The sequence below is a fragment of the Raphanus sativus genome, chromosome 8, assembly GCF_000801105.2.
Source record: "Raphanus sativus cultivar WK10039 chromosome 8, ASM80110v3, whole genome shotgun sequence".
Taxonomy (NCBI): Eukaryota; Viridiplantae; Streptophyta; class Magnoliopsida; order Brassicales; family Brassicaceae; genus Raphanus; species Raphanus sativus.
In genome coordinates, this window is record NC_079518.1 from 13,283,359 (window position 1) to 13,296,058 (window position 12,700).

The 12,700-nt window shown below is 32.2% G+C and overlaps 3 protein-coding genes across 4 annotated transcripts; all 3 read left to right on the top strand.

The window, feature by feature from the left end:
* Nucleotides 1–1,892: 1,892 nt before the first annotated feature.
* On the top strand, nucleotides 1,893–3,463 carry LOC108820857 (ras-related protein RABA1e-like). 2 transcript variants are annotated; one of them, XM_056991547.1, is made up of 3 exons: nucleotides 1,893–2,025; nucleotides 2,296–2,502; nucleotides 2,763–3,463. In XM_056991547.1, the coding sequence occupies exons 1-3, from the start codon at nucleotides 1,985–1,987 to the stop codon at nucleotides 3,193–3,195; spliced, it is 681 nt and encodes a 226-aa protein (XP_056847527.1). In that variant the 5' UTR covers nucleotides 1,893–1,984; the 3' UTR covers nucleotides 3,196–3,463. The 2 variants fall into 2 exon arrangements, with proteins under 2 accessions (XP_056847527.1, XP_018449379.1); XM_018593877.2 differs by lacking the exon at nucleotides 1,893–2,025 and having other exon boundaries at nucleotides 2,041–2,502.
* Nucleotides 3,464–4,933: 1,470 nt separating this feature from the next.
* On the top strand, nucleotides 4,934–5,883 carry LOC108821467 (protein DMP4-like). Its single transcript, XM_018594502.2, has one exon. It carries the CDS (start codon nucleotides 5,065–5,067, stop codon nucleotides 5,734–5,736), a length of 672 nt encoding a protein of 223 aa, XP_018450004.1. The 5' UTR covers nucleotides 4,934–5,064; the 3' UTR covers nucleotides 5,737–5,883.
* A 4,960-nt stretch (nucleotides 5,884–10,843) lies between these two features.
* LOC108831106 (uncharacterized) lies at nucleotides 10,844–12,611 on the top strand. The gene has a single exon (XM_018604675.2). The coding sequence runs from the start codon at nucleotides 12,212–12,214 to the stop codon at nucleotides 12,476–12,478; it is 267 nt and encodes an 88-aa protein (XP_018460177.2). The 5' UTR covers nucleotides 10,844–12,211; the 3' UTR covers nucleotides 12,479–12,611.
* Nucleotides 12,612–12,700: the final 89 nt, after the last annotated feature.

Consider the following 12,700-nt stretch of genomic DNA (forward strand, 5'->3'; position numbering starts at 1 on the left):
CCTGACTGATTTAATCGCAGTGGTTGCGGTTGCGAGAGTTTATGAGTGCAGATGGTTGCGGTTTCAAACGTTTTCTAAAAATTTGTACGACTAGTACAATGATTAGAAATTGTTGCATTTGCGGAACTCTTATGACTGGTAAACTACTAATCGCGACATCTGTTAAATAATAAATTAACAATATTTACATTTTATATAATTATAAAATATTAAAAATTATAATAATATAATAAATATAAAATTTATATTTATAAAATCATATTATTAAATTTTAAAAATTTATAGAAAATATTTTGGTTTTAAATTTTTATAATATAAATTAAAATATAAATGCATACATTTTACAATTTCTATTATTTTTTAAATTTTTATTAGATATTCTAAAACAATCAAATAAATATTCCTATATTTTATCTCAACTACATCTGAACAAAATCTTTTCATATCTTTTTTATTTACAATATAAATCTATATTTCATTTTTCATTAAAATAAAGAAAATAAAATATGTAACTACTTTTGTATTTATTTAAATATAAATGTAAACTTCATTTTTCAATTAAACAAACCTTTTAAATATTTATTTGATTTCGTAACTGTTTAAAATATAAATGTATTATTTTATTTTTTACTAAAAATGACTCTTTTAACCACACTGTGAGTTATGCATCCATATGAATGACGACCGGTTTAATAATTTAGATGAAACAGAAATTTTATAAATTACATTTAGTATAGTATTCAGTCAAAGATTTAATTCATACAAATAACTCAGTTAACATATATATGTATGACCAAAACTTAAAATATAAGTATAATCTTAAGGAAATTAATTTTTAAGTTAATATTAAATTGAACATAATTTATCATAAATATCACATAATATTAAATTTTTGTTAATGTTCATGTTTTAATAAGAAATATATCACTAATAATTTGAAACAATAAATTAAATTTCTGCATGTAAACTATGAAATTGTTGTGTTTGAAAATATTATATTAAACTCTAGTAATATGGTAAATATTGAAATTTTAAACCACTAATCATATAAAGCAAATATTTATATATATAAATAAAATAATCACATGCACGGTTGTGCGGATCAAGATCTAGTTTATTCTTAAATACCCATTAGGAATCCTAATGGATGAAAGTAGAGCTGCGAATTTGACTCATTATCCGCGGGCCCCTCCCCGTTTGACCCGCCATAGGACGGATGCGGATCAAGTGATTTGAAAAAAATTGTTCGCAGGTGCAGGTGCGGATCGACCGAATTTAAACGGCGGGTACCCGCCAACCCGCAAAATTTAAAAAAAAAACATTTTTTTAAATATGATTTTCTTTTATAAAAATATGTTTTTATAAAAATAATAAAAATTACGAATATTTTTAAAAAATTAATTAAAATATATTATTTATATTGTTTTTTAAAAGAATATTAATAAAATCATTATTTTTATTATTTTTATATTATCCGCGGGGCCTGTGGGTTACCCGCTAATTTATGCGGGACGGAACGGGTCTTACATTTTCTAGATGCGGGTTAAACGGATCGAATTTTTGAATCGAAAAAATGATTCGACCTGCAGCGGGTTGGGACTGATCGACCTGCAGCGGGTCGGGGCTGGTCGACCCGCAAACCCAGCACTAGATGGAGCCTGGAGGTGGTCTAGTTCCAAGTTCCAACCCGTTCAACTAAAATTCTAAAAGTCTAAATACATGTGGCTCTTAATAAAGTCACATCTACTCCATAATTCCTAAAACACTAACTGAAAATGTTAAAAAATTAAAACGACAATTTATTAGTACCATGTATAACATATTCCCAAATATCTTCCTATACATTGCTAGCATTTTATTTATGGCAAGTTTCCTACTTGATTTGATTTGACCAAAGCTATCAATTAAATTTAAAAATATTCGATACATCCAAAAAATAATATTTTCTTTCCTGCAAGTGTATTTGTTCTGCGTTTACCAGTTCATGGCGGCCACAAACCTCGAGACATCGTCAAACTCAAACATGTTTGTTCTCTAATCTTTCCAACGACTTTTAAAACATATACGCTTAGTCATTGCATTTTAGTAATAACAAATCATTTCAATAAGGTTTTCGTCGTTACCCACTATCCTTTGTTATCATTTCATTACAAAACATAACAACACAGCAATCATCATATAGTATGATCATTCCAACATCTCTCTAAGGTCTTTGTTACATTGATCAAAGTTTTTCAATACTGTTATTTACTTTCTGTACGTTTCACAAATAAAATCAATAATGGGAGGGTACAGAGCCGACGACGACTACGATTATCTCTTTAAGCTAGTCTTGATCGGAGATTCCGGCGTCGGAAAAACCAACCTCTTGTCCCGGTTCACCAGAGATGAATTCAGTATCGAGTCAAAGTCAACCATCGGTGTAGAATTTGCCACGAAAAGTGTTCATGTCGACGAGAAAATCATCAAAGCTCAGCTTTGGGATACCGCCGGTCAAGAAAGGTAAATGTTTTCTCTCTTTTCTTTTTATTCTCCGTTATCAGAATCGGATTTGAGATTTAAGAGATCATAAACAGTTTTATGTTAATTTTTAAAAATAAGTTCAATAATTTTAGACCTTGATGACAAAATAAATTGAAGACCATGCAACTTATATATATAATATTTATTTAAATTCGCGAACTAATGCGAATGTTACAGCTGATTGTGATCACAAACCGTCCTCGTTTGTTATTGAGAGATTATGTTTTGTTGCTGCATAGATACAGAGCAATCACGAGTGCATACTACAGAGGAGCAGTAGGGGCTCTTCTAGTTTACGACATAACTAGACACATAACGTTCGAAAACGTTGAACGATGGCTCAAGGAGCTTCGTGACCATACCGATGCCAACATTGTGATCATGCTTGTTGGAAACAAAGCTGATCTTCGTCACCTTCGTGCTGTTCCCACGGAAGAAGCTAGATCGTTTTCTGAAAGAGAGAACATGTTCTTCATGGAGACTTCTGCTCTTGATGCTACAAATGTTGAGCAAGCTTTCACTCATGTATTGACTCAGATCTATCGTGTTATGAGCCGTAAGGCTCTTGATGGTACTGGAGACCCAACCTATTTGCCTAAAGGACAGTCCATTGATATTGGAAGCAAGGATGATGTTACTGCTGTTAAGTCCTCTGGTTGTTGCTCAGGTTGAGATTATGGTTTTAAGGTTGGTTTCATAACACAAACCGAATCTGCATCGACTTGAACATTGGTCCGGTTAATAAGGCCGTTTTAGCCTGAAACTAGACTGAATCCAACCGAAATATCTGGGTTAGACTTCAGCTCTAGTTTTTATAGTATAACAAACTTCAATCGAAAAACCTTCAGATGTGCATCCTAAACATGTTACTTAAATTTGTAATAATGATTCTTATTGATATGCTTGGTACTTTGTTTAGCAATTGAGATCTGGTTTTCTATATAGTTTTGCATCTTATGATTATGAGATTTTGTTGCGAACAAATACTTTACTTAGTTACCACCCAATCCTAATTATTAATCTAACGAACCACGTTTATGCATTTTATATTTTATCAAATGTAATGCATGTAAAAATCTAAGAGATAACCAAAGTGTAACCGAACCAACTTTAACTTATTAGAACCAAACATGAAATGGAACCGAAATGCTGGTAACTAGCTTTTGGACTAAACATTATGGTGTAACGTGTTGTACGAAGAAAGCACGGTACGAGAAACCTAATCGTAATGTAATGGGACATTACTGACTCGTCCATCAGTAACTGGGACATTACTCACGGTAAAATATAAGAAAATAATTTCTTACATTTGCCTGCGGAATTTCAAATTCTTTAATCCTAGATCTTTGGGAAGATCATCTACGAGCTTTCTAGCTACTTTCTTTGCTTCTCTAGCTACATTAAGTGAACATGGTAATCTGCCAAAACCCGCAAAAGAAAGAAAGAAAAGTTACATTTGTGAGCCAAGTTAGGTCCACCGTTATGACAAGATCTTTTCTTCCAAGTCTCATCAAATATCACTCGGATGTTTATTGTTTCGTACACTCGACAATCATCATAAATAAGCTATGATGGTTTTTTTTCTTCTGAAGAATCGAGAACAATAAAGCAAATCGAACAACCAAACAAAGATGAAATTATTATGAATTTCGAAATAATGTGAAAGTTGAAAGTAAATTTCAGATGTAAAATGTACTGAAAATTGGCAGAATAATACGAGCAAAATATGTAACGTGCAGGTCTCAATGCGTGTCTTATATGACTTTCGTCTTTCTAAATCTGACGTTAGTCATAAACTATGCAACTATTATCTAATAATTTATTTGTTTTTTTTTTAAGATAAGGAACCATGTAAAGATAAGGGAAACAATAATTAGTGGTTGACTAGCACTTTGCGTTATCAAACAGTTTCTACCGAATAATTACTTGTCTATTTTGTTACCTAGACGGCTAAACCTTACTTGACCTCCACGAAGTAACTATCAGTCTTATTAAAAAGAAATTACGAGATACTCGAAAGATTCCCAACACAAGCAAATATGATCATGATCAAAGTTATTAATATAAACGGTAGAATATATTATTACTATACGACGCTCGCCTCATTGACATTTGACACAGTCCAAATAAGAATCCCACTATGATTTTGTGAAATCGATTAATCTAAACATGAAAAGATTTAGCAACAACATGGACGATTGTTAATGCGAAAGTTGTATTCATCATACATGTCAGGAAACTCCATGGAAACTCTAAATATTATATTCAAATAAACGTATCAGAATACTAACTGATTATCTTAAACACAATACAATACTAATCCCATCTTGGAATTAAAAAAGGCTGTACCAAATAAACATCCTTCACTTATTAAACGAAGACTTTGTTTAGTCTCAAAGGTTACTTGCAAGGCATAAGAAAAAATTGCAAAGTAGCTTCTCGTACCTCTCTAATTATATATCCTCTACGTACTTAAAATTTCATCACTAATCCTTTTTCCATCAGAAAACCATCTCCCAAGACCAAAGAAAAACATAGAGAATGAGAAAAGCAAAAAGCTCTGAAGATATGGAGATCAAAATTGTTGAAGATCATCAACTAAGTACTAAAGTAGATATCGAAACGCCACTTCTAGAAGAAGACAAAGACTTTCCTGATGTAGAAAGAACAACATGGATACAAAAGGCAATAGGTCAAACGTTTCAAACCACAGCCCATTTAGCTAATCTCTTACCAACAGGAACAGTTCTCGCTTTTCAACTCTTGTCGCCAATTTTCACAAACGGCGGTCAATGCGATTTAGCTTGCAGGATCATGACATCAATTCTAGTGGCAATATGTGGATTCTCTTGTTTCATACTTAGCTTCACAGATTCTTACAAAGACAAAAACGGCATTATATGCTATGGGCTTGCAACAATCCATGGGTTTTGGATCATTGATGGATCCGCAACGCTTCCTCTAGAGTTAGCTAAAAAATATAAACTAAGGTTTATAGATTTTGCCCATGCTTTCATGTCGTTATTGGTGTTTGGTGCGGTGGTTTTATTCGACCGGAATACGGTTAACTGTTTTTTTCCGGCACCGTCAGCGGAAGAGTTGGAGGTTCTCACAGCGTTGCCGGTGGGCGTAGGGGTGTTTTGTAGTATGTTGTTTGCAACATTTCCTACAACACGCAATGGTATTGGTTTTCCAGTTCCTGGTAATAAATGATACCGATATCTTCATTTATTTGTAACTTGATTCCTTTTGATGATCTCTTTAACAATGATATTACAAGAATCATGTAAACCTTTTTAATAGAGATGTACTCAAGATATTTATAAATAATTTATGCTAAAAATAACAGTTACGAACATTTATATTTATTGATTTTGGATAGCATAAATGAACAAAATAAAATAAAAAGAGAGGTAATTTGTGGATTACCTCATTTTGGGCATCAACGATGGCTGACACCAGTCACCAGAAAGTTCTGGGAATAACTCTTTCCATACGAGAAAGAAGAAGCCGCACAGAGCTAACTCCGGCGCAGAATCACCAGATAATACTGGGAAGGATCGCGAGACTTATTGCTCGGAATTTGGTACCAATATGGAATCGAACCCTGGTGGGAGCTGATTCTCAAGTGAGACTCTACCACTTTGAACAGGCTCGAATTGGTGACAGAAATTCTATTTAAGTTGAATTATAATTAATATTCTATGTAAAGATTGTATTAAACGCAGCCGAACCTTAGAGGTGTAATTGGATAGTAAATTTAAAATTAATTCTCTAAGTTTTACAATCTAATGGTATTGAAAAATTCATTTTAACTTTAATTTCCAAACATAGTGTTATTAGTTACTGTATTTAAAATATTTTTATTAAGATATTTTAGACTCTAATGTGATTAATCTTTTCATTAAAAGAATTTGAAATCCATTTTTATTAATTGGTTAAAGATTTGTATACAATATTTCAAAGTTTGTGTTATTCATGTTTCATATAATTTTACAATCCATTTAATTTGAAATATTTTGAATGGATTTGAATTTAAGTGTGTAATAGTTCAATCCAAATTTGACCTTTTACCTTGAAATTTTATAAACCACAACCCATCAAGTGAAAAAGTCTAACATAGCTAACCAAACTTATCTAATGATTAAAATAAAAAGAGCAAATAACAAAGTCAATCATATCTATCTAAATGCAAGAGAAAGCAAATATAAAAAATATTTATTCTTTAATCAAAAGAAAAGCTAGCTTTTAATAAAAACCTAATTTTTTCTCCTATTGAATTGTGATTTTTTTATCTTTTAATCAATTTTCTTTTTGATCAAATCTTGTATCAAATTGTTCAAATTCAACGGTTTTAGCGAAAAACCTATCTTACGATCTCTACGGAAAACATATTTTCTAGGTTTTAGCGAAAGTTTTGTTTCCGAGTTTTGGCGGAAAAACATGTTTTCAAAGTTTTGGTAGAAAATACATTTTTTGTTTTGGCAAAAAACGCTTTTTCGACTTTTGGTAGAAAAACGTGTTTTCTGAGTTTTAAACGAAAAAAACAGTCTTTGGATCGTGGCGTGAAAACATATTTTTTCTTTTTCGCGGGAAAAAGCGCATTCGGATTTTGACGAAAAAAACTCTATTTTTTATTTTGGGTGGAAAAAACTTTTTTTGGGTGTTAGTGGAAAAATACATTTTTAGAATTTTGGTATGAAAACACATTTTCCAATTAAAATATTAAATAATTAATTGAAATAATTTTTATATTTGTATTAAGAATATTTAGGTCTTTTAGATTTTGTTGCATCCGAATATTATTAGCATCCAGATGCAGCAGCACCTAGATACAGAAACAAATATGGCCAAAATTATTTTAGGAATGTACTATAAAAAATAGTTAGACCAATGTATAACTATCTTTTTGTCAAAAAAATATTATTTTTATCCTATCTTTTTTGTCAAAAAATATTATTTTTTATCCTACCGCTAATTATTCTAACCATACTAATTTTTAAATATTTTAAATGAATCTTATTTTTTATTACTCTTTATTTCATGTGACATACTTCTTTTCTATTATACTTTATCACCTAACTTATGGTTGTTATGCAATATTGTTATACACCATATTTTATGCTCAATATAGACCTTCAACATTTTCACATTAATTATAAAATGATTATATTACCCAAAATACAATTTAACAATTTTGAATTTTTACCAAAATCCAAAATTATAACCCAAAATTCAAATCTTAAACTTAAAGAAATATTTGTAATACTGAAAACATATCTCAAATACCTAATCATACATAATATACATAAAATATTTCAGGTACTTTGGGTACAGGAACTCGAATAGAGACCCACGGGTCCAAAAACAAAACACATATTTACACATTAATTATAAAAATGATTATATTACCCAAAATATAATTAAATATTTTTGAAATTTTTACTGAAATCTGAAACTACAGCCAAAAATTCAAATCTGAAACTTAATTTTTTTTTGTAACACTGAAAGCATATATGAAATATCCAAATATACATAATATACACAAGAAATTTCGGATACTTTAGGTACCCGGACTCAAACAAAGACCAAGGGGCCAAATAAATCCAATAGGTATTTTTCTCTAACCATGACCTGAACATGTATTTTCGTGTTGTTTTCAGTTTAGTTTTTGGGTCCAAGTAAAATACAGATACCTAAGAAATAATTATATAAGAGTGTACATACAAAATCTCAAATAAATTAATCTATAAATTATATATTTTAAACAAATTTTCTTATCTGATATAATATGACTTATTAATAATATACAAAATCTCAAAATACTATTTCATATCAAAATTTATTTACAACCCAAAAAATCTGTTCTTTCGAAGCACATATCAAAATCTAGTTATTATCTTTAATAAATGTTTAAAAATTCGAATATTTTTAATGATATTTTTTGTAAATCATATTCAAAGTTAATTTTATTTCTATATAGTTTTTATTTTGGTAAAATAGGTTTACGCTAAAAATATCATTAATGATATTCACATTTGTTAACTTTGATATTTTAAAGTTTTAAACTACTTTTTTGTAATACATGTTTTAAACTACTAACTATGAATTTTTGATCCATTTCCTCATACTAAAGAAGTAATATGAAGGCACATTCAGCTGCTAATAAGCACAATTTAGTAGAACATAACAAGTCACGATGCAATACCCAATAAAGCTCCACGGCTCCATCTTACCGGAGAACCTAAAGAACACAATAGTCGTAAAAACAGTATCTGAACCTTAACACAAAATGTATTGGAGCAATCGAAACTTCTACTGTTACCGCATCCAGTGTAAAAATAGATATAGAAAATGAAGATTCGCATCTAGACGGTCTCTTGATGAATGTTCTTGGTTCTCAGGCTTGCAAGTCTCTTTTTCCTGAAAATAATTCAAGTTATTGGTTCTCTGTTTATTGATCGCGTCCATAAATCACCAAAAGATCATAGAGACATTAAAGCAACTTAAAAGTAAGAAAATAGATATTTCAACCGGCTTTTTCTCGGTTTAGAATGGTTTGATTGTTATTTCGCCTTAACCAGAAGAAGTTTGAGATAAAGATTTTTTTCTAAAAATTTTATTTACAAAAAAAGTATATTTAAACAAACAAACCGTGGTGTTACAAAAAAACTCGTGAACCGTATGATTGATCTTCTTATCCACAAAAGGTAAAGTATTTTTTGAAAATTTGGTAAAGTATTGAAACTTTAGAAATAAATTTGTGTAACCCTTCAAAAATATTTTTTGCTTCTTTTGGGGGTTCAAAAGAGTAACTTGTTCGAAGTTGATAAGAAGCAAAGTGCTATCTGTTTATGTAGAAATAGAATCCGAAGAAAAAACTTCTGGAAGTTGTAGAAGATATATTGAATGTACCAAAACTTTAATTGGAAATATATCATGTGTCTCTCTTCGACGTAGAGATGTCCACGTAGAGATGCAGCTAAACAAACAAGACTTGCCAAACCAAAAACGGGATAGATACTTAGAGCATTAATAACGCGGTTTCGGATGAGGATTTTTAAGACAAAAAAGGGAAGGTGGACCCTACAAAACACAAACAAACTCCACGCAAAGTTGCGAATAGAAGAACGGTTTCTCTTTACTATTTGTGGGTTCCACGACATGTGGCAACCCGCGGTTGGTCCAGATTTTTTTTTTTTAATTCGGACAAAAAAAAAAAATTAAAAACCCAAATGGGTTTGTGCAATAATGATGCTCTTAGAACTAGTTCAACTTCTCTTATAGTTCTCCGAAATTCCGTATTTCTTCTTCTCATGTCGTATTCTCCCTAATTCAAGTTGTGAGATTATTTTGATATTTTGAGAAATTATTTTATTTGTCTATTAAAACCTTTTGAAAATGATATCTTTAAACATATGTTTTTGACACAAAAATTGAAAGGTTTAAGAAAATATTAAATATCATACCGACAGTGTTATGATATTTATAGCTAAAATGTGAACGATATAAAGTTATAAAATTGCAAGAAAATAAAATATATAAATCGTCAACTGAAGTATGCTATTCTCTTAAAAATAATAATTATATTTTGAATTTATTTGGAGGTGGATACATATACAATAGTTTTCGAATTGATATAGTATTATCCATAATCAAGCTTTTCAAATATATATATTAAATGCGTAGTTCGAAAATTAAGTTTTTATGAACATCCAACCCCAAGGAAATCAGTTTGATTATTGGTTTTCCGTACATGAAATTAAACTCAATTATTTTTAAAAATCTTGGTTATTTTTATATTATATAATTCAATACATACTTACAGTATTGTTTTGACAAATTTGGTTTATAGTTCAGACTGGATATCCTTATTAAATTTTCAAAACAATCTGTATAATCATTTTAGTTAAAAATATCCCAAATATATTTTTTTGAGAAGCTTTTTTTTCGGAAAGTTTTGATATTGTTTTGTTTGTGTGTGTGTGTGTTTTGATATAGTTTTTGTTTGTTTCTATGCATCGCAAAATAATGGAGAAAACCTTGTCGTTATTTTACAATATCTAATTTTGTCGATATCAAAAGAGTACGTACGTGTGTAGTAACACATACCACTAGCTTAATGTGGAGCACAGACAGCCGTTGATCCACCTGTTTTCTTTTCTCAAATTTTCTCTCTCAACAAATAAAAACCGTGTTTAAAAAAATTTGTCGCCGTGCATTAGACTCTATATATACACCTATAATTCAACATCGAAACTAATTAGAAACCAAATACTTTCATCACGACTTTCTCTTTAAAAGATTTAAAGAATAAGAAGAAAAGGGGTGATTCATATCGATTCGTCACACCAACAAAGATTCTTTTTTTTTTGAACCTTTCGGTGTGTTATAAAACTCATTTCTGCAACTCTCCAAATTAGAAAACACAGAGCCGCCTTCTTCATATTGAAACCCTAGCTCCGGCCTGCCATTTGCGGTGGTGCCGGAGGCAAATCCCCTTTCCCTTTTCTTATTTTCCCTTTGCTCTTTTTCTCCCCAATCAATCCCAACCGATATACTTGCCTCTCTGAGCCAGTTCGAGCCCTAGCGGAGACGCGTTTCAGCTCGACGGTGACGGTTCCCGGCGTTCTTTGGAGAGGCGGTGAGGTTGTCCGTGAGACTGAGGAGAGTTGAGTCGGCGTTTTAGGATCGAAGAACTTGTCAGATCTGGTTTTCCCATCTTCAGATCTTCGACAAGTGCTTCACGACGACGGCGCGTGTACCGGTCTGACAACTTCTCTATGACGGATCTAACTCCTAGCGTGGAGCTGAGACAGTCAGAGAAGAGTTTTTACAGTGCGGTGGATGAAGGATTGTTCCCTGGTTCTCGGGGACATCACGCTCCAAGACACAAGCCGACGGAGTAGTCAACCGGAGGACTGGTTTTGGTCGGGAAGCGTGGCGGAACTATACTTCCCTGCGCCGGTGTTTGGTCTGAGGTCATCCCGGTGGTATGAGTTTTGCACCTTCTGAAGCGGTGATACGAAGTATGTACTGGTCTTGTCAACCGTTCGTCAATGTTCGTTTTTCAGTCCGGATGTGTCTGTCCGGTTTTTGGCTAAGGATCGAGGCAGTGGAAGAAGACGGATATGAACTGAGACTGGAATGCGCCTTTTAGGTGTTGAGTTCCAGTTCGCGTTCGCTACTAAAGCTCGATCTCTCATTCCGGATGGTTCTGTCTGGTTTTTGGCTGAGGATCAGGATGTTGAAAGCAGGTGATACAAAACTATTCTGGGAACGCGCCTAATGGTGGAGATGTTGTCTGGTCAAGTTTATCACGCCGATCTTAAGGGACCAACAGCCTGGGATAATCTGTAATCTCGGTTTTAGGCTTATCTCATATGTTAGTAGATGTGTCTGTATCATGAGGTCTAATTAGGTGGTTAAGAGACGGTTCCTCTCGGGTCGTGGGAAGAACTCGTCTCATCGTGGTGAAAAATACACCGATGAATTAGATTGGGTAGTCTTGGATCCAAACCAGTTTCGACTCCAGTGTTCCTTAGGCGATACTAGATCTCGTCGGTTGTATGTTGGGTTTAAAATCTCTTGAGGTTTGCAATCCTGTATTCACATTTGGTTAATGAAAAGTTGATGTTGAGTTAAAAAAAAAAGAATAAGAAGAAAAGGTCGAAAAGATCGAGCTATCATGGTTAGATCAGAGTTAGGAAGAAGAAGCTTTTTAACTAGAGCAGAGATGGCGCCTGCTCCGATGATTTCTCGTCGGAGGTGTTCAATGTCCCCTACTCTAGAGACCATTTTCGAAGAAAAGTCTGATGATTTAAATTATCAAGAATATTGTTCAAAACTTGAGGTGGGACAAGGACACCGTCTTTTTCTCCTCGTTCCGGCGATCATATCGGCCGTTTCTTGTGTTTTGTTGTATAGACATGATCGTGTTGTTCGATTTTCTTGAATATATTTACATATATGTATAAGCGTTTCAATGTAACTTGTGTAAAATCAGAAGAGCCTTTTTTGATGTTGTGTGGTAAATGTACGTATAAGCAGGATACTTTTCTATATAAAATCTTATGCCTCTGTTTCAATTCATAGTGCTAATGTTTCCGATGTTATTCTTTAGAAACTGTAAAACGCTCTTTTGACCTATACAAAATGAGTAATGGATTAATGAACT

Coding starts and splice junctions, on each gene's coding strand:
- LOC108820857 (XM_056991547.1), top strand. CDS start 1,985: ATGGCGGCCACAAACCTCGAGACATCGTCAAACTCAAACAT. Junction 2,026..2,295: donor ACATCGTCAAACTCAAACAT/GTTTGTTCTCTA, acceptor GGGAGGGTACAG/AGCCGACGACGACTACGATT. Junction 2,503..2,762: donor GATACCGCCGGTCAAGAAAG/GTAAATGTTTTC, acceptor GTTGCTGCATAG/ATACAGAGCAATCACGAGTG.
- LOC108821467 (XM_018594502.2), top strand. CDS start 5,065: ATGAGAAAAGCAAAAAGCTCTGAAGATATGGAGATCAAAATTGTTGAA.
- LOC108831106 (XM_018604675.2), top strand. CDS start 12,212: ATGGTTAGATCAGAGTTAGGAAGAAGAAGCTTTTTAACTAGAGCAGAG.